This window comes from Contarinia nasturtii, unplaced genomic scaffold, assembly GCF_009176525.2.
Source record: "Contarinia nasturtii isolate CC-2019 unplaced genomic scaffold, AAFC_CNas_1.1 Cnas_scaffold_187, whole genome shotgun sequence".
Taxonomy (NCBI): Eukaryota; Metazoa; Arthropoda; class Insecta; order Diptera; family Cecidomyiidae; genus Contarinia; species Contarinia nasturtii.
In genome coordinates, this window is record NW_022197544.1 from 5683455 (window position 1) to 5704739 (window position 21285).

A 21285-nucleotide genomic window follows, 5' to 3' on the forward strand; every position below is an offset into this window, starting at 1 on the left:
GCTTCAGTTTCGATTTACATTTACTCGCGATCACATGTTGTTTGCTTGTATATATTTTTTGTTCGTGCTATAAAGTGAATTTGTAGTGAAAAGACTTTCAGCAGAGTTTACCAATTTATTTTGTACTTGAGCTATTGAACAACGATTCAAAAAACAAAACAACAAATTTCTTGGTGTGTATCTCATAAATATTTGTCATTCCAAAATTAAAAAAAAAATGTTCAATTGTTTTGTTTCAAAATGAGCAAAAATTATTAATAATCTATCAAAAATCGTACGAATTTCATTTTTATTTTGCTAAGAAGACGTTGTCGAAGACGGAAGCGTCAATCCTAGATTGTATACGAATTATTTTTAGTTTTTGATACTTAACCAAAACGAATGCGAGCCAATGTTGTGCTTTTTTACTTTGCCTTGCCATTCGACACACCGTAACGTGTTTCTATATATTATATTTCGATGTGCATTCTGGTGCTATATTTGCCATCAGTTTTGTGGCCGATATTCAGACCAGACTCTCTTACATTCTGCCAATAAATGCTTTTGCTCTTCTCGTTTCAATATCGTTATTCATATTTACGAATTGGGCCTTCTTATCGATAAATCCTAATCAAATTTCGGTGTGAGAAAGTTGAAAGTGACAAAAAAAAAAAGCTGCAAACCAAATTTCGTTCTACAATCTACATGCAACATTCAAGAAACACAAAAAGTGCGAATATAAATATACGAAAATGATATAAATTTCACCAGCTTTGCAACGAAGATTTTAAGATGAATTAAAGTGCGTACAAATCCAGCGAATAGAAATCTTCGTTTAAAAGTCAAATGTACAATTTTGTATGACAGTATGTGGTGTCCAATGTTTAAATCTCTGTACACTTGTATACCGTGGCCCCCCAATTCATTGGCATGACGACTCATTATCCATTAATACTACCTAGATTTGTAATTGTTCATTAGCCAGATTTCAATTTGGATTTGTGTATTTTGGTGCATGGCACTGTTCATACACACACAAAAAGAGCGTGCATCGGTTTCGGGCATATTTTGAACGTGACATTTATTGAGAGCGGTAGCGCGGGTGAACCGAATAGAACAATCGTCCAGGAAACGAATAATCTGCCAACCATATGCATGCAACTGTTCTTACATAAATTACAGCTCTTCAGCTCCAATACAAAGCATTTATTCGGTCTCTCTCCCCTCAACATAAATTCGAAACAGATTTTTCGATTTTCTTATTTATTTTAAGAATACTTTTGAACAACAACAAAAAGCGAAAAGAAAAAAAAAGAAAACTATTCTCGGCAAACAATAAATGTATGATGTAGTGTGATTCAAATGCTTTGAAAATTGTGGTACTAAACTAATGTGCGATGCGTAAACATTTCACAATCTTTCCTTGTCTTTCCGTGCCATCAATTTTAAGCAGTGTGAACAAACAAACAGCAACAATAACAACAACATCGTCTCGAAATAGATCGGTGTGTGCAACAATGATTTAAGACTCGGAGAGACTTCGGTCTCTGAATAAAACAAAACAAAATAAAAGAAAAATCCAAGGGAACAGAAGACAACATACTCATTTCACAATGCATGCACTCACAATGTATACATATCACTGATTTAATGCCATTTTAATAAATGCAGTCGTATGAATTTTTGTACAATTTGTGAATAATACCTGTGAAGATAGCGTGGTATGTATAATGAATGTGTGCAGTCAAACCTCCTCGGTCTGTATCCAACCAAGTCTATTTGCCGCATAATTATGTGAAAACATTTTCGAATGGCAATCGCACACGTACACACACGTCGTCATCGTTTATGTGTGTGTGATACAAAATGCATATTTAGATATGAATATTTCCCAAATTCATGCATATATGATAAAAATTTCAATGCTGCAGACATGCATTTCAAAGAGAACGTCGTGGATGGTCGTCATTTGTTAAAACATAGTCAAATCACTTGGTGCAGCGAAAATATATATATAAAAGAAAAAACTTCGGCGAATGGGGCAACAAGGGAACACATAGTCATAGCTCAAATATTGATTAAATGCGCACACATGCTCAATTTCTTACTACTTTCTCGCTTTATTTCTTCTCGGCGTTGTGCCATTTTTTTCTTTCTTACTTCTCTTTCGTTCTTTTTTTTTTATTCATTCGTATACATGCATATCGATTCTATTGCTAAATTGAAAATTCACCCGTATGCGTATGTCTACAATTTTCTGCGTGAGTCTGTTGTGTACATGAGCTGTGGTTGGGTGGTGTGCGTGCAAGAAAATCGATGTTTACACATGTTGCCGTATATCCAATACCGCGTCATGGTATTACATCCACTTTATAGCTAGCACACCACCAATTTTCTTTTATCACCAGCAACGCCACTCGATTTTCGTTCGTTTTGCACTTGATATTGTTGTCACTTCAACATACACACATACACAGATAATAATTCAATCCCATTTTAGTTGTGGCATGATGCTTAAAATATCCATTTTGAAGGGCGAAAACTAATCGAAGTTTGTGCAAGAACTTTTCTTATCAGTTCAAAAACTTTGTGAATTATTTTGCTAACGATATTATGAGCAAAAAAATTTGAAAGACATTTTTCAATTGCAATGTAATCGCATTCATTTTCTATGCGAATTCACAATCATGTGGTTCCATTTTATTTTACATAAAGAATCATTTGAATGGAAGCCGGTACATCGAAAACTAATTACTAACTGAGTGAATAAATGGCATAACCATTTATGATTTCATATTCAATGAAATGTGTGTATCACTCAGCAAAAAAAGAGTTATTTTCACTTCGAATAAAAAAAAATAATATGCACAAATGAACTGAATAATATTTAAATGAAAACCCAACTGAAAAAAAAATAACGATATACATACACGAAATCAAATTTCGTCATTCATAAATAATCAAAGTCAAAATATGATTTGATTTCAAGTTCAAGTGCAAATTTTCGTTCAAGCTACAAAGATTGTATATTTTTTCCTTCGCCCCGATTTCGATGAACAAAACAAGATGGGAGAAACAACAACAAGAAAAACACTCTCTCAAACTAGACATATATTTTTTTTTTGTTTCTCTTCAAGGCTATCAAAATCCATTTGTTTTCACAGATGAGAATTCGAGCGGAGATGCTCACTCACATAGCCCATTAAGATGTGATCGGTAATTTAAAACTTCTCAGCGTATCACGATGCATGGCTCTGTGGCCTGAAACATGAGCATTCAATTGTTTAAATTAAATAAATGGAAAATGAAACCAATAGTAAACGCCAGCCGGTGTATATTTGTATGAGATTGGAGACTTTTTTTTGCGAATCTCGCTAATGAGCGCCATCTGATTTTAGTGTGAATTAGATGCAAAAACTGAATTTAATTCTGTAGCATTGAAATGAAAAAGTGAAAAAACAACAACAATAGCACGGCCACACAGAGCTGTACATCTATGCGTGCTGATGCATACATACACATATACGCTTTCTTCATTCTTTCATTCCATTGCTATACGTATCTCACTGGTCAACAGATCTATGTAGCCATGTTACTGTTGTTGTTTTTTTTCTCTTTTTCGATTCAATTCATTGTAACTAAATTGAGTTCAACTATGGAATACAAGATGGCACAGATGAGGGGAATTCGCATTTTGTCTCTTCATAGGCTTAGCCGGTTGGTAAACGCATATGGCGTTTGTTCTATCAATTTTTCCTCGGCAAAGCATCTCCACTTCAAAATGCTATGGGCACAGAAAAAAGAAACTGTTTATAAATGCCGCGTAATAAGACGAAATCTAGAATTCTGGAAAGAACATTCACACTTGAGCAATCGAAGTCAAAAGCATTGTGTGGCAAATGTAACACTTTGCTGATAATTGACTATCAATTTTAGTCAAACTTAGTCAATTGAGCCTTTCCCCCCATCTTTATTTGGTGTTTTTTGTTAAGCGGTTGGCGCACAACTCATTCGGTTGAATTTGTAACACTTCGAAAAATGAACAATAAACACTTCTGTAAACAGTTTTTTAAGAAAATCTGAAATAAACAATTGGTTTTTTTGCGGTTTGTTAATCAAAACGAGATAACATCATACCATGAATGATGGAGTGCAGATGGAATTTTCATAAAATATAAGCAAGATAATAAAATTCCGAAATCAATTTGAAAATGAATGCCACACCGAACGAATTTAAAATAGAAATTGAATCGATTTCTAATTGGTTTGCGTGCATTGCCACATATCTATGCTATATGAAGTTGTTCGTGGTGTTCACGACTGTTGCTATTGTATAGAAAATTGAATTGCTATTGTATTCTGCAGACAGACTGTGTGAAATAGCACAAACTCCTCATATTACCACAATTTAGCACCTGTTAACCGGTGTGATTGAATGTATATTGCGTTGAACAGATAAACGCTTTACAAAAGCTAATACTTAATGAAATCAGAAAATAAAAGAAACAAATCTTCTAGGCAACAGCATGAACCACATTTTTTATTGGTTTTTCCGTTCATCCGGAATTTTCCAAAAGCATTCGTCGGATAAATTGAGACATTCATTGCGTGATAAGGTCACATAGAACGCAAATACATTCAAATTTGGACCGGTGCAAAAATGTGTAAAAAATACAGAGACAGACACACACACACACACACATAGAAAACAACAAATCCATCGGTGACAACATCACGCCGTTGCTATGCTGAAACTGTTTGCTGTGATTCAATGACTTATAGAGCCTATCCTTTTTTTATCTTTTTACCTTTATACATCTCATTTCTTTACGACCTTTTTGTTCGTTTGTTGATTTTTTTTATGCAAATTAATTTCTGGTCGTTTTTCCTTTATTCAGTAACGAAGATACGACGACGATAAAATAGAGCTATTTAATTTAGTTGAAAGCGTAACTTGTTTACACTAAAAATGACTTATTCTTGACAATCGACAGGAATGTATTGTTTTTTTTTACTGTTGCCGTAAACAATTCAGTTTATACTTTTAGTATTATTTAAATCAGACAATATATTGAATTAACTGGTCAGTTGAGCTGACAGTACGTTAACCAGCTAAATGGACTAAAACAATAGACGTTATTGTTTTAATGATAAATCACTTTTCTTGTTTTAATAGAAGTGATTGTTCATTATAACAATAACTTCTATTGTTTTAGTCCATTTAGCTAGCTAACGTACTTTCAGCTCAACTGACCAGTTAGTTCAATATATTGTCTGATTTAAATCCTTTGCATCGTAACGTTCATCACACAGTGATCATCGTCAGTTTGAAAATTTGTACCCACACAAAAGTGTCAATTTGCACACAAATATCAACCAAGAGATGAAATCACAAAAGCCGGTCGAAACAAAAGCCAAGCATTTTGAATTCCAAGCGGCACTAAACCATTCAAAATTCATCCACATGTGATAAATGGTATTTCGTGTAAATGTATTTGAGTTCCCTTCCTTTCCCTAATTCTCTTCTCTCTCCCTCTCCCTCTCTCTCTCTCTCTATCTGCCATTCATTCGTTTGCTATATTCATCTTCCATTTTAAATATTTCTTTTGGATTGGCAAAAATACTCGGCAAAAACGTGAATAAAATAGAAATGAAAAACGGAAAAATAGAAAAGTATAATGATGACCTAATTCTGTGGTTGTCGTGTCAGTGAAATTTGTGTTTTTTTTTTGTTTGTGCAGCATTTTTGACTGTGTATTAGTATGTTCGCGTTTCGTGTGTAAAATATCATTTTTATGTTGACTAACTTCTATATCGACTGAGCGATCAATGTGATAACAATTTACTTTACACATATATTTAAATTAATAGACTGCAACAGAAAGAGTGAGAGAATGTGCGGCCGAGAGACAAAGATATATGAAAAAAGTCATACACCGTAGTTTTTTGTTCAAACGAAATTCTAAGAAAATGAAAAGTGAGCAATTTTACAAAGAAACGACTCTATAATTACAAGGCACGGCATCGTTGAGAATCACACAATGCATATACTTTATACACATAAATTGATTGGACCATATACACTGTGGTCGTGGTGATTGTGCATAGAATATAATTTTCGTAACGATAATGAGAAAGAGGTAATGCGCCTGACAATGAGCTCAATCAACTCTTTCACCATTTCATCTAAAATCCTTGATTTGTTTAAATCTCTCTATCTCTCTCAATTCAACTAAGATGTAAAAACAACAGAAAAAAGTTGAATGAAATAAAACAAAAACAAAAAAGAGAAATACTCAAAGGCGCAAGATGCGCGTGCGTAATTCATTTGCATACATGCAATCAGGTTTCTTTTTCAAACAAATTAACACAGAAACAGTATTATTATTATTTTTTTGTCGTTTTGAATGTTTTGGTGTTTTGCTAGAGTCATTTTTTCTTCACTTTTATTTTTCTTTTATCGAAAAATACGGGAGCTGGGCAGCGGCTCATGGTTGAATAAAATTTAAAATGTGCATTTATTTTTAGCAGAAAAATTCACGTATGAATATGTTTATACGATATATATAATAGTCCATGTATCGCACGTAACACAGACTAGACGACTGAATCGTTGCGATTTTAAACTTCAGACAATATTTTTTGTTCATTCAAGATACTCAGATTGATATACAGCCGATTCGGACCCCCAAAAAATGCTACTTTATGACGAGAAAATATTTGGAAATGATGCATTCAGCGTATTTTTTTTTTCTTCAACAGAGTGGACATTTGAACAACAATAGTTAAACCGCCGACTCTGTTGATGACATTCAACACAGCTGGCAAAGACTAGAATACACATTAAGTCACCTCTATAGATCTGCGCTATTTCACCTTCGTTTGGTTAAATCGTTTTGATTGTATGAGGTCATACACTCACTTAATTAATAAAGCACACACATACACACTGAATACAACAAATTTGTAAAATTTACGAATTTATGTTCGAAATGGAATACGAAAAAAAAGCGGAAAGAATACTGAACAATGACAAAAAAGGCATTTATACGTTTTCCTAGTGTTCATCGTATTTTTTTCCGCCATGATGTATTACGAAATTTCGGCGAAGAGAAACAAAAAAAACCGCGATTCTCATTGTTAACATTTAAGCATTTACATATTAATGCCCAAGTTCATGCTGATAAACCACCACATACAATATAAGATAAAAGTAATAATTTGGTTTGCATATTTTATGCTGTCAGCCATACTTGTTTGAGTTTTATAGCTTCATTCATTTCTTTTTCAATGAGACACCGAATCTCTGTTTTGTTTCATATTAAAATAGCGAAAAAGAAAGGAGAAAGTCGCGACACTAATTTGTGATGAAAAAAGTTCGTGTTCTTAAGATTGTAACAATTGTTTGACTTAATTTTTTATTCAAAATGCTTTTCCGTTATATTAAGACATGGCAGAGCAAGAACGACAAATGAACAACTTTTCATAAAGCGCTTAACTAATTAGCTCAGATTGTATTTAAAAAATTCATCTGCAGACAATGTACGACAAGCGGTGTGCATGTGCATGCGTATTGAGTAATTTGTATCACGAAACAAGTGGTGCATTCAGTTTTTGATGGAATAGTAAAACAAAGCGCTCAACCATTTACACTCATTTAGTCATAAATACACGTAATAGACCTTCAGTACGGGAGTTTACAATATTTCCACCCAAAAATGTGTTCCTCATTCACCGAATGCCAAACCATACGCTCTGGAAATGTTAATGATCGATTTTTATTAATACAAACGTTTATTTTTCAAATATACAGTGAAAATGTAATAAAAAATGAGCATTAGCTCAATTTAGGCTTGTCGGATTTTTTTCAATTTTGAGATTTTTTTTTTCAAGCCATAATTTGAAAATTTTCTGGATTTTCACTCAAAAACTCAAATTATGGATGCAGTTCCACTGCAGAGACATACATTTTCTTCAAATTATAGTTTATGACCCCGACTGGAAATAAACTTATAAAACTATTTGCAGATAATGTGTGTCTCAGTAGTGTGATACAGATGTATCCATTGAGTTTTTGAAGTAAAACGACACAAAAATGTCAATAACATTGGAATTTCAAAGTTGCAAAAATCTCAAAAAGGAACAAAATCCGACAAGCCTAGGTCAATTTAATTCAGTCGCTTTTTCTTTCCAACGCTTATTCTCCGGAAAATACAGTTTTGAATTTTTTTATTGGCAATGATTTCAAATTGTGTATTTTGTTTGAATTTTCCATCATTAAGCCCATCGCATAAAATATAAAAAATGCACACAACTTAATGTGTTCTGTATGTGATTGCGATTTAATACGTTGACTTACAAGTTTCGTTTGTTGATTCAATGCGTCACGCCAACTGAGCACACACACACAAATTATCATTAAAATGAAAATAGAAAAAGAAACCACAACAACAGACTGAAGAAGATTGTGGCTGCATTCATTTCGTCTGAGTTGGTTAAGTGATGCACTTTACATGCATAATTATCAATTATATCACATTGAATATCACATAATAAGAGGTGGCTCTCATCAATTACACATCACTCCTATTGATTCTTTTGAGAGTTGCCAAGATCTCACGTAATTATACTTGATTTGTGATCAAACAAAGTCAAACAAGAAACAAGCGTAGTCTTCATCCCTTTCAATCCATTCAAGGCTGCATTTTAATCCAAAACAGTGAACGCGCTTTGATTTTATTATGTAGAAAGATACATGTAAATGAAAATTAATAACAAGTTCTATTCTACAACAACTCGTCAACATGTTTTTTTTAACCATTTGATTTTGATGCGGAAGCTAAAACTGAACTGATTTTAAATTAGATGAAAAGAGAGAGAGAAATCTGTTTTGATAAGATGTCTCTTCCGCTAATCAACACAGTGTCAATTGTATTTTTTCCCTTTTGAATCATGAAACACGAATTTTGCGACATGTAAATATAAATTAGGAGAGAGCATAAAGTAATCCTTGTAGAGTAATTTGTATAAAAAAAAGTATCTACTTTGGAATTTTCTTACGAAATCAAAGTACCGAGAAAAATGTTACACACAAAGTAATGCAAACGTTCAGAAACCGAATCTTAGAGTAAATAGACATTTATATATTTGTGCTGATAATGTTCTCGATTACAAACCATTCAAATCTGATTATCATTTTTAAAGCCAAATTTTGTTTGTTTGTCTGCAAAACTTTCGATTATTTCGGTGTTAAAAATGAGCAGATTTTTCATGAACCAATTTAAAAGTACGTTCCAGTCATACTTACCGATAAAAGAATTCACGATACGGTATTGAGTTTGTAGAATTAACGATATTGACTGAATGCGTTGGTTTGATTTTATTTTTAAAATTGAAATACGCACAAGTGTGTAAACAATCTTGATTTTAGAATATGTTCCGATTTACTATACTTATCTTATCGTGTCTATATTCATTGAAAAGTTGCGCAATCCAAAATACTCATTGAACTATCTTCGGCAGTATGAAATAAATTATCTTATTGACAGTACTTAACCCAAACAAATAATAATTAGGCTAAAATGAAAACTCTAACGCAAATCGAAATCGAATTATTCGAAGAGTGTTTAATGAATTATTTACTCATTTAAAGATTGAATTCGATTGAGTTATATGAATTGGTTGTGTGAACATATGTTTTCTAATTTAGTTCAAACATTTCGATTCATTCAGGCGTACAAACCGATTGTAATTTTCATCTCTCAAACGATGTTGAAAAATGATTGGTCTGAATAAATTGTAAAATAAAATTGAATTAGCCGGCGTTTTTACGTCTTTCAAGAGTACTTGTTAATACCAATATTAATAATGATTTTTTTTTTGGTTTAAATACATTGCTAATGGTGTGTTTTCTGTTATTATTTCTTTCTCTTTCCAACAGTTCAGACGATCAACATCATGAATAAAATGTTTTTGCAATGAATCGGAAATGAAATCATAGAAAATAGACAGTGCAACGACGACAACGACAACGACAAAAATACCAAACAAATACGAACCGACGAACGAAACCGACCAACAATAATTATCGACAATTTTCACCTGAGTCCAGTGATCGTTGTAGTATTTTGTAAATAACAGTGCCGTGATTTATGAAAATTTCCCAACACACACAAATATTGATCGATGTTCGAGTGAATACTAGTTGAGCTAGAGACTATTTTGTGCAATCAATCGAACGGGAAATAAATTAATTGAAACTAAAAAATAATAATAATATTCGAAATATGAACGAAAAGTGAATTGAACATTTGTTGCATCGAAGCGATATGAAGAATGTGTACATACACATTTCAATCGATGAATAATGAGCGATCTGGCCGATCAAATTGACGATTATATATGCACATTTGATGGTGTTGGTGATTTAACAATGGACACATTAGCAATGTTTATATTTGGATGGGCCCTATTGGCTCTATTTTTATTGTGGCTGTGCAAATTTTTATACAATAAATATGTGAAAAAAGATGGAACCACGGCTATTGATTCCAGCAAATATGGTGTGAGCCCAAGTGAAAAGATTCGTCGTTCGGAATCGAAAGAATTGTCTGCCAGCAAAGATATTAAGGTACACACCATTACATGCTGATGATGTGAACATATATGATCTAATGTTTGTTTAAATATTGTTGTTTTTTTCTTTGTGCAACAAAAGGGATTGGATTTGGCATCAAAACCATTAAGTAAAGTTGGCGGCACATCATCGCAAATCCGTAAACGTTTATCGCGTAAAAGTCCCGGACCAGAACTTCGGAAAACATTACGTTCAATTCCACCTCCAACCAATGTAACCGGCCCAGAAACGGTTAGTCTCGCTTTTTTACACCAATTTATTTACATAAAACAAATTTAATTTGATGGCAAACAAATCGAATGGCGTCATATGCATTCAATCAATCAATTTCTTTCTTTAATTTCAGTCTTCGGTAACATGGACAAGTCAAATATTCCGTTGGCTGTATAGTGATTTGGTGATCGTTAATGATTTATTGCAATCATGGGTTCAAGCACTCAACGAACACATGAAGAAAAATGTGGACGAGGTAAGTATTTACATATGGTGCACCAATATTATCAATTTGTATCAATATACATTTCAATTCAAAGCCATTTTCCATAATATGAATGAACAAAGTGTGCAATGGACATTCATTATGAAATTGTTTATAGTCTTTGTTAAAGAAATTGTTTGCGCGCAATGCGAATGAGCGTACGATGCATGCTCATATATGCCACCGCAGATTTGGAATGCGGTTGAGTAAATAATGAATTAAACATACACATTGGATGAAACAAATATAGGCAACTTGTCTAGCTTTTAATCAGGTGTTTACATTTCGTCTATGACAGTGTTTTGCTTTTAAAATAATTTGTTTACTACTCTAGGTGCTTTTGCATTATTCGACATGTCAGTTTAGAAAAAAAAATCATTTGAAGCCTTTTTCGGTGTCATTCAACTCAAATTCCACCCATAGACATAATTATTTCGTGTCAGAAGAAGAAGAAGAAGAAATAAGTGATCGTTCATAAAAAGTAACACCAATATGTCTATAATTATAGCAGTTTATCCAAACTGTAATTTATTTGCATTTCCTCCATTTAACTGTTAAATTAAAAAAAAAACTCTTGCATAAGTCGCATGTAATCGACAAAATTATTTTACGCACTTTGCTCTTTTACCATCGAGTAAAAGAAATCAAAAGCCAAAATTAGTGAAATCGAAAAATAAAAATCATTGGAGCAGAAGTCTTTTTTCATGCAATGATTTTAAGCAGTTTTTTGTTGTTGTTGCTCTCCTCAATTCATTATTCTGCATACATGAAAATTGTAAAAAAAAACAAATTGTATACTTTTGTAAAAGACGGACGAGCGATTTGTTAAAAAAAAGTCTTAAAATTTCAAATAACTCATTGTCCAATACAAAGACCAGGCATTTCTTTTATGCCATTTATAGAATCGATATATATATAGTCAAACCGGCAATGTCATGAAATTTCATAAGATGATGTCAAGCATTCAATTCGATTGCGTTGTCATTGCAAGCAAATGATATTCATTTAAGGATCATTAAGTTGTTATTCAGTGTGCCACGACACAATTTTGACCTCATCAAAGTCTTTTAAATGATAAATATGACTAAAAAAACTCCGATGATTAGACAAACAAACGACTAATGAACAACCATCAAATGTGACATAAAAATAGCATATTCATATGTGCGTTCTGGAAGGAATTCAATATGTAATTGAATTCATGATTGATGTTGTAAAATATTCACAATGAAAAAAGTTTTTTTTTTTGGTAAACGAAAAAAAGAACCATAAAAAAAAAAAATAATAAATAAATAATTAAAAAAAATCGCATTCGATGATGAGTTTACACAACATTCCAACAAACTTTATCATTGGACGGAAATACTTTTGCGACGTTACTTGATTCGAATATTAAAAACTTTTATCATTTTCATTCAAAGTGGATTCGTACGGTTGTTGTTGTTGTTGTGTTTTTTTCTTTCTTGCGGTAATTGACACCGATATTTGAAGTTTTCCGCTTTCAAATAATTCAAAGTTTATACTGAAAACTGTCTAGCTAATACAATTGCATTGATTTGATTTGTTTGCTTATTTTATGAATTGACGTGTTTATTTCTATTTTCGTAATGTGCAAATTAAATTCGGACTGTATGTTAAAAGTCTCCGTAAAATAATTCAATAAAATGGTGAATTATTCATTCAGACATTAACCCTATTGACCGCTCTAATACAATAGCCAAACGAAACCGCCACCGACAATTCATCGCTAGTAGTGACTGAACACTATTTTTAAGTTTTCATGCAAATATTTAAAATTATCTGCATTGGTCATAGAAAATATACAATGTGGCAAAGACGACCGAGATAGAGAGAGAGAGAGAGGAGAAAAAATACAAAGTACGGTAGCGCTGTGCTTTTGCAGTCGCACATGCAATACACAAAGCATATGTATCTAGATTGTGCACTGTATAGAAGTAATAACAGAGTGCACAATTTCACTTTCTCATTTGATTTGATTCTTTCGCTATATCTTCTTTCGGGTGTTTCGCCGTGTTTACCGATATAACGTAACGACATGCGATTGAATGAATGTAATCCAATGCAACTTTTTATCATCTGTGTCATTATTATTATTTGTCCAGTGTCCGTATAAACTTGAGAAACAACAAAAATGTCGATTATTATTTCATTTTTATCTTGAATTGTAAGACGTCTTCTCAAGATGCCCGGAACCATTAAATATTATCTGTTGCGTTAATTGTTCATTTGAAAGGAGAAGAAAAAAATGCCAAATGTATACTCGTTCGTTTATCTCATATTTTAATGTATACATAAAAATGCGCCTTGTTTTCGTTCTACTTTAAAACCAAAAATAAACGCTTATGTGATTTCTATTTAGCAAATTGAGGCGCATAATCAGAGCAAAAATAAAAGACATAATTCGATTTCGATGAGGTCAAATACAACAAGATAAGTAAACAATCGTCTACTTAAACCACTGTGTGATTATAACCGAGATGTAGTGCGAAATGTCATCGAATTTATAGAGCGGAAATATTTTACGAGACATCAATGGTCTTCTTTCACGGAATATAAATCAAAAATAATAGCAGGAATTTGATTGATATAGGCGCCCCATTGATTATGATGTCATCGCTTGGCTTTCAATTCATAAAAGCAAAATCTCAAATGAACATTGACTCCCGTTGTACATCTGAACCTCAAATAATCGTCTCATTTTTGTCGGTGACTCTTTTTTTTTGTTCGCTCTCTTTTGTCAAACCAATTACTATTATCAAGCACGAACATTATTAATGAACTCAAATTCGAATGACAATTGAAATCACTTTATTTATCCGTTAATCAACCAATTATAATTGACAACAAACGGATTGCCGTACAAATTGTGCGGCACACTATAAACTTCGTTTATTAAACGAACTGTTTTTTTAAGATTGTTTCAAATTACAAAAGAAAAGTATGCATTATACAATACACATACACACACACGCTCCAACATAAATAGTAACCTCGAAAAAAAAATGATATTTCGAGTGGTTTTTTTGTTTTGTTTTGTTGCTTTTAAATAAATAGCCCGTCAAATGTCTCGAATCTGAATGCAACCTTTTGATGTCGTTTTAAGAATTGCCGCAAACGAGTTTTCTACGATAATATTGGCATCGATTACAGTTTCAATCGATAATATAATTTTTCTTTTTTTTTTTAATAAATGTTAACCTTGTGAGAAAATTAATGATACATTTATACCAATATATCCATGAAATGTGAAACATGTAATAATAATCTTGATATTTGATTATTCATTCGCATTGCGTATTTAGAATGGAGTCGATATTGAAATTGTGCGTGTTTTGCCGGAAAGTCCATCACCGAATTTGGCCAATATCTTTTGCAACAGCACCGATTTGGATCCAAGTGATATGGTAAACACGATTTTGGATGATTATGAAAAACGATATTCTTTCATGTTTGTTTTCGATTTTATTAAATTTGCACAGACAATTACATTAGACAGTGATTCAACGCCGGTACTGCAAATTAAAACGCATCATCTCAGAGCCGGTAAAATGGAAACATCTCACTATAAAGTTACTGTATCTCGATTGCGTGCACGTTTAACCATAAAAATGAGCTATAACACGCTTAAAGGTGAAATGATGGTTGAAGGTTATCCGGATGTAAGTGTCTAATTAAATAATTTCCACGCGTAAATGTTAATTTTTTATTTCGAATAATTCATAGATCCGTATTACAATGAATAGCATTGGCGCTATTAAAACCGTTGACTCGGATGAAAAACAACTTCAAGAAAGCGTCAGGTAAAAGAGAGAAAGGGACAGAACTGAGTTTGGATATCAAATTTAATTTATTTTTTTATTTTTAATGAAAATTTAGTGATATTCTTTCATCGGCAATCCGTCTTTGTGTCTATCCCATTGACTTTTCCATTTACGCGGCCTGCCCACGAGCCCATGAAAATGGTCGAGAATTAAGTGTAAGAGCCAAAGTCATTTAAAATAGAAATGCCTTTAATTAACATAACATCTTTGTTTTTATTGAATAGTATGAGTTGGATAAGATAAACAATAGTTCATCTTCATCATTGCAAGGGGTGTCGTCTGGTCGTCGTTTATTGGTAAAAGTGGTAAAAGGTGAAGCACTTGTACATGCAAAAGATCCGTTTGTTATCATTGAAATGGATGAACCGCAACAAAAGAATCAAACTGGAGCCCGTCAGGGCACAAATCCATATTGGGATGAACATTTTCTATTGTAAGTTCTAAATTATTGGTGAATCATCGGTTGAAAATGTAATTCAATTCAAAATAAATTAATTTATTTGTCACATTTAGCGAATTATCACCACAATCGGCTGAGATTTTGTTCGAAGTATATGATCGTAATCCGACTGGCAGTGATGAACCATCGAAATTCCTTGGTCTCGGTTTGGTTGGCGTTGATGAATTAGCTGTTGGTCCGTCATCATCACAAATTCTAGCCCTACAACCAAGGCCATATGAAAATGATGATGTTCAAGGTGCAATTACTGTGGAGTTTGTATTTATCGAAGGCGCAGAAGTACCAGTGGGTCGACGACCATATAAAATGAAGGAAGCATTGAAAATTAGCAATACACAACCAAATGGTAAACACATACAGACTGACTCAAATCATGTTATTTCTATTAATTTGACATTTTTTGATTGCAGGTGTTCAAAACGGAGGCGATTTGGCTGATACCGCTATTAAAGCACTTGAAGGCGGCGCATTATCATACAATGGCAATCCCTCAAAAAGCACACTCATTATTCATTCTGTTCAACGGGTAAGCATTAATTTAAGATCATTTTCTTATTGTTTAATATATAAATGAACCAAAAAGAGATGTTCCGTAAAGTTTATGAAAAGAAAAAATCCCAAGTGAATGAATACCGCTTCCTTCAAACTCCTTTCTCCTCGATGATGAATATTATATTATTCATTTGGTATTTAAATAAAATGCTATTTAGTAGAAGATTACATTATGAATTAGGATGTAGCTGCGCTGTTAAAATAAATATTGTTTCTTTATCTCTTCCGTCTGTGTTGTGTTGTCTTCTCCCTTTTTTCATTACAACTGACACACAATTGGTAACAAAAAAATACACAAATATGCACCCATGCCATTATTCTTAACATCATTAAATTGACCAATATTCGTGGTATTTTCATGCGTTAGAAGAAGAGATCATCAAAAAAGCTAAAACCTGCTACTGATTCAACATCAAAACAATTAATTAGTCTGAATATTTTTCAAAACTAAACCATCACATCTTGTTTGCTACAAAAGATCAGCGTTTATTCAATTTCCATTCTTAAATACTGTCAATGCCTCTACGGTGAACTTCAAACAAAACTAAACAAAATTCAGGAACATCAAACATTTCTCAAATCAAAAAGTGTGAAATTAACTATTCCGTTATTGTGGTTTCTGACCTCGTTTTTTACGAATAAATAGTGAACAACAATATTGAACTCAACAAAGTACCTTATAATATCTCAATTTTATTAAAAAGTTACAAAAAAAAAAATAATTTTGATTGGCTGAAAATTGGTGTAAAATAGTAAAATTTTGTACATTTTTTTGTTTCCAAAATAAAAAAACACACACGCACATACATCCGTTCCCTACACCATATCATTGTCATTGATGCGTACGTTTTGTATGAATGTTTTGTGCAGGACAAAGAACGGCCCTACTATTATCGGGTAATTAGAAAACCGATTAACACAATCATTGTTTTATGACTCAACTAATAGTGATTTATTTATGATTTACGTGAAAGTTTCGTCTAACCATTTTACATACAATAGCGTGAAAATACATTTGTTTTTGCTTCGAATATCATATCAGTATTTATTGACGACAAACACACACACACACACATTTTCATATTGCGATTTTTTTATTTTTATTTCATTTTTCTTAACTGTTTGCATTGCTAACCTCAAATCGGAAACCAACCTCACACATACAATACGACAATTAACATAAATTTTGGAACTAACACAATTGATACCAATTAAATCAAATCGATGCAAAACCAAAATGACAACATTTTGGGAGCTCAGGTGGAATTGAACAGCGATGGAAAAATTCAATTAGAAGAAACAATGAATGAATCAATCATCAATGGAGATGCAAATACATCGGGAAATGTTAGCGAGAGTACGTTCGATGACAGCAAAAATATGACACAGAGTTCGGATAAAACAGACGCATCAGATTTAGAAGTCGGACCAACGGCTGCTGTTCTATCAATCGATGACAAAGATCCAGAGAATGGCGACATTTATAAAAATCATCTAATTAATAATAATATTAACAATAACCACATCCCAAACAAGACAGAAAGTGAATTAGCATCTAAAAATGATGATGCCACAAACAAAACCGAAAACATCAATGACAAACGTACCGATGCAAATGGTGATGTGGTTAACAATGATAGTGATAATAAGCGCCTTTTTAACAATTCAAACACTGATGCTGCTAATGCGGTAGGTCTCCACAAAAATTATTTAGAATAAAAATCCTACTTCTTATTTTTTCACATTTTCTCCATTCACATGAACCAAATTAATGGCGTTCAAATCTTGTTTTGCCGTTGAATTGTCATTTTACGCTTCTAATCAAAATACAATTCAAATAAAAACCAAATTGTTTAACAATTATTACCGCCATGATTTTTCAAAAACCACTAATTATCAAAAACATTCGATTTCAACTCGTTTCGATGAAGAAAAAAAAATTAATAAATCAAATTCATATTAATTGAGAATACTTTCTTCTTCTTTTCCCTTTTTTTCTTCTTTATCATCAATAAAGCCGGCTGAGCCGACTGCCCAATCGTCGCCAATTTCCAATTTTACTGGCTATCAAAATGGCAATGGTAACTATCAATCAAACGATGCAAACCAATCAACAGATCCAGAAAATGATGGACTCGAACGTGGCCGTTCACGTAAGAAGCGCGATTTCTTTGGTACACTTAAAAGACGACTAGGTCGTTCTAAGAGTCGTGCCAAATCATTGGAACGCCAAGGAGCTGTACCCATCGACGCAAATAATCCAAATGGTAAGAATTGTTCACAAGTTCTTTTTCTCTCTCAGAGTCTGCTTCTGATTCGGCACATTTTTTTTGGTCCTTAAAAAATTGGATTGCACATATCATACAATATATAGTATATGCTAAATATTTGCTTGTTGACCATTTTAAAATGTGTAACCGAAAACATTATTGTGAATTGTAGATTCAAATACATTGGCTAATAGTGGTGGTATTACGTCAAACACATCAACCGGTAATTTTTTTAATGATTTTTTGTTTGATCTTTATTTTAGTTTTTTTATGTTATTTTTAACTCATGCTTTGCATTAATTTTAATTTCATTTTCCAATTTACTCAATTCAATTCTCTATCTCTATACGAAATAAAGTTATGCATTTGGATTTGGCAATCTCACCTACCCAAATGCATGCGATTATTTCGAAAAATCTTTTCTATCGTGCTGCTTTTAGCTTTCAATTAAATAAGTATGTACATCATTTGTATGTAGATTGTAACGATATATTTTTTCCTTTTCTTTCATTTTTTTCTTTTTTCCTTTTTTATCCGATTTAATTTTCGAAAAATTTCGTACTCGTATTCCGTTGTTGTGTAAAACGTTACATTTGAAACACACACAAAAAAATCATGTTAAATATACCTATCTCTACGAACATAAACAAAATCATCTTAAAAAAACACACACACAAATCGAAACCAATCAAAAGGTCCACGATTAGTAGTGCCTCCTTCATTAGATCAATCACGTCGATCCTCACTTTCAGAATCTTCTGCTATCTCAGGATTTTCTAGCGCCAGCGCACGGACTTTTGTACACGAAGCGTCAACATTGGTGCTTGAAACGATAGAAAACGGTGTTAAAAGGTAAATGTACATTTGAAACATTTCTTTCCGACGGTTAAATTCATTGGAATTATGCACATAAATTTTAGGCACTTTTTGGTACCGCTATCGATTGCACAAAGACCGAGATGGCGACGCAAGGGTACAAAATTGCACATTTACAATGATCACACGTTTTTAGCGAAACACTTGAGCGGGTAAGCGAATCATTTATTTTTGATAAATAAACCAAATGACATTGACATTGATTTTGGTGAATTTCTTTAGTGGCTTACTATGTGATGTATGTAATCGTTCCATACCGCGGCGTCCTGGTAAACAAGGCTATGAATGCAGAGACTGCCAATTGAAATGTCATAAGCAATGTCACGTCCGAACTCCACAAGCCTGCACTAATCCAACCGTTTTGTCCATGGAACTGTAAGCAAATTTTGAAATGCATTTCATTTAAATAACAAAAATTCAATATAGAACATTTGCTTTTTTCATCATTCAATTCAAATTGTACTTATGGCTATTTTTTTTTTAAATTATTATATTGGGTTCCACCGATCGAAACAAAATCTCCGATTTTATTCGATTAAAACGAAAAATATGTTTTCTGCATATGCAATTTTTTTTTGTCAATTGCATTTTATCTGATTCTAATTTTTCTTTCTTTTTTCTTAAATTTAAATATAACATATTTTAAAGGTCAACTTTGCCCACACTGACTGAGAACTAGAGCAATCTAGCGATACGAACAACAATTTTTAGCGAAATTAAGAACCAAAAAAAAAATCATAGCCAAACAACGATAGAGAACAATATCTTTTTTTACACTTATTTAAAAATGAAATCATCTACGATACGAACATTAACAATAATTTAAAAAAAATCAATCACAAAACATAACCAACATACAAAATGCAAAACAATTGTAATTTCGAAATGTTTTATTCGCTCACACACACACCATAAATAAGTGTAAATTTCATCGATTTTCAAACCAGTTCACAGCGATTAAAATAAACGAATTTAATTCAAATGGGATTTTTTATAAAACATTTTTCGCTATCGGAACAAACGATTTCCCACTGCGTGGGTACGCGTTCGCTCTTCGTGTGGCAGCCAATATTCGATATTTTGATTTTTTTAAGATAAACGTTTTTTTCATTCGTCACAAAAATGCAACAATCAAGAGCCAATTTAACCAAATAAAACAGTTCTTTCTTTCGGGGTAAGCTTATCAAACGGTTTTCTCTCTACTTTCGCTTATTGCGTTCGACTCATGTTTTATTTTATTTATTTATTTGAATTCAAAATAACCATTAACATCCACGTTCCACGCCAATAAAAAAAAAAAACACGGAACTGAATTGCACTAACCGTTTGCAATAAAAATAGATTAATGCAAATTCCTTTCACTTTCTCTTTACAAAATAATAGCAACTATTGCACGATTCATACTAATAATTAACAGAATTCTTTCATGTAGTCGATGAACATGAAATGTAGGTGACATTTTGAAAGATCATCAATTGATAAAATTAATTGCGGCTAACTTTCTTTTACCAAAATTTACCCAAATCTTGTGTATAAACATTAAATGTACTGTGATAAGAAAATTGGTTAATATGGAAAATCTGTCTTTTCTTCATCAACATTTGCTCGAGTGTTCATTATTGAAATTTATTTAACACCCATTTAATTATTTGATTGCATTTAATTGTATATAGTCATCGTAAAGAAAAAAAATGTTCCATAATAATGACTGAATTTTTTTTTATATATTTGGTATTGCTTTTTTTAGGTCAAAATTAAACTGTGCCGCAGACGATCGAAGTATTCGAAAATTATAAATAAGCATCATCACAATGGCTCGATGGGCAAACCAAAGCTGATTCATTTTCCAATTGCACCTTCCTCGTGACTGGACAATGACAATGACACTTAAAATGGAGCATATTGGATTTAACATAAGCATTTAATTCATTGTGTGCTCTCTCATTTATATTTAATTCTTGGATTTGTATGTTTGTACTTTTTTTCTCGTTAGATATCATTTGTTTCAGAGATTTATATTTTTTCTTTTTTTTTTCAATTTAATAATTATAGCTTTTTTTTGTTTTTGAGAGATTTTCTATAATTTGTTAAAATATTCTTATTTTTTGTATTCAGATTCAATTTATTTTCACGATTTTGTTTTTGTTTTCGGTTAAATGTTCGGGATTGACAATGACTAATGTTTGTAAATT

The 21285-nt window shown here is 32.3% G+C and overlaps 1 protein-coding gene across 2 annotated transcripts; it reads left to right on the top strand.

Annotated features, from left to right (window-relative positions):
- On the top strand, window positions 1–21119 carry LOC116352154. Of its 2 annotated transcripts, XM_031784511.1 has the most exons (19): window positions 1–173; window positions 9920–10609; window positions 10697–10846; window positions 10962–11084; window positions 14417–14518; window positions 14594–14773; window positions 14838–14914; window positions 14991–15090; window positions 15160–15368; window positions 15449–15741; window positions 15806–15921; window positions 16818–16844; window positions 17208–17636; window positions 17965–18214; window positions 18390–18440; window positions 18913–19069; window positions 19138–19245; window positions 19316–19468; window positions 20841–21119. In XM_031784511.1, the coding sequence occupies exons 2-19, from the start codon at window positions 10346–10348 to the stop codon at window positions 20887–20889; spliced, it is 2838 nt and encodes a 945-aa protein (XP_031640371.1). In that variant the 5' UTR covers window positions 1–173; window positions 9920–10345; the 3' UTR covers window positions 20890–21119. The 2 variants fall into 2 exon arrangements, with proteins under 2 accessions (XP_031640371.1, XP_031640372.1); XM_031784512.1 differs by lacking the exon at window positions 16818–16844.
- The last annotated feature ends 166 nt before the right edge of the window (window positions 21120–21285 follow it).

What these genes read in the sequence shown, in the direction of transcription:
- LOC116352154 (XM_031784511.1), top strand. Translation starts at nt 10,346, where the DNA reads ATGAGCGATCTGGCCGATCAAATTGACGATTATATATGCACATTTGAT. An exon ending in CGACGCAAATAATCCAAATG is followed by an intron (nt 18,215 to 18,389) that starts GTAAGAATTGTT and finishes TGTGAATTGTAG; the next exon opens with ATTCAAATACATTGGCTAAT. An exon ending in ATAGAAAACGGTGTTAAAAG is followed by an intron (nt 19,070 to 19,137) that starts GTAAATGTACAT and finishes CATAAATTTTAG; the next exon opens with GCACTTTTTGGTACCGCTAT.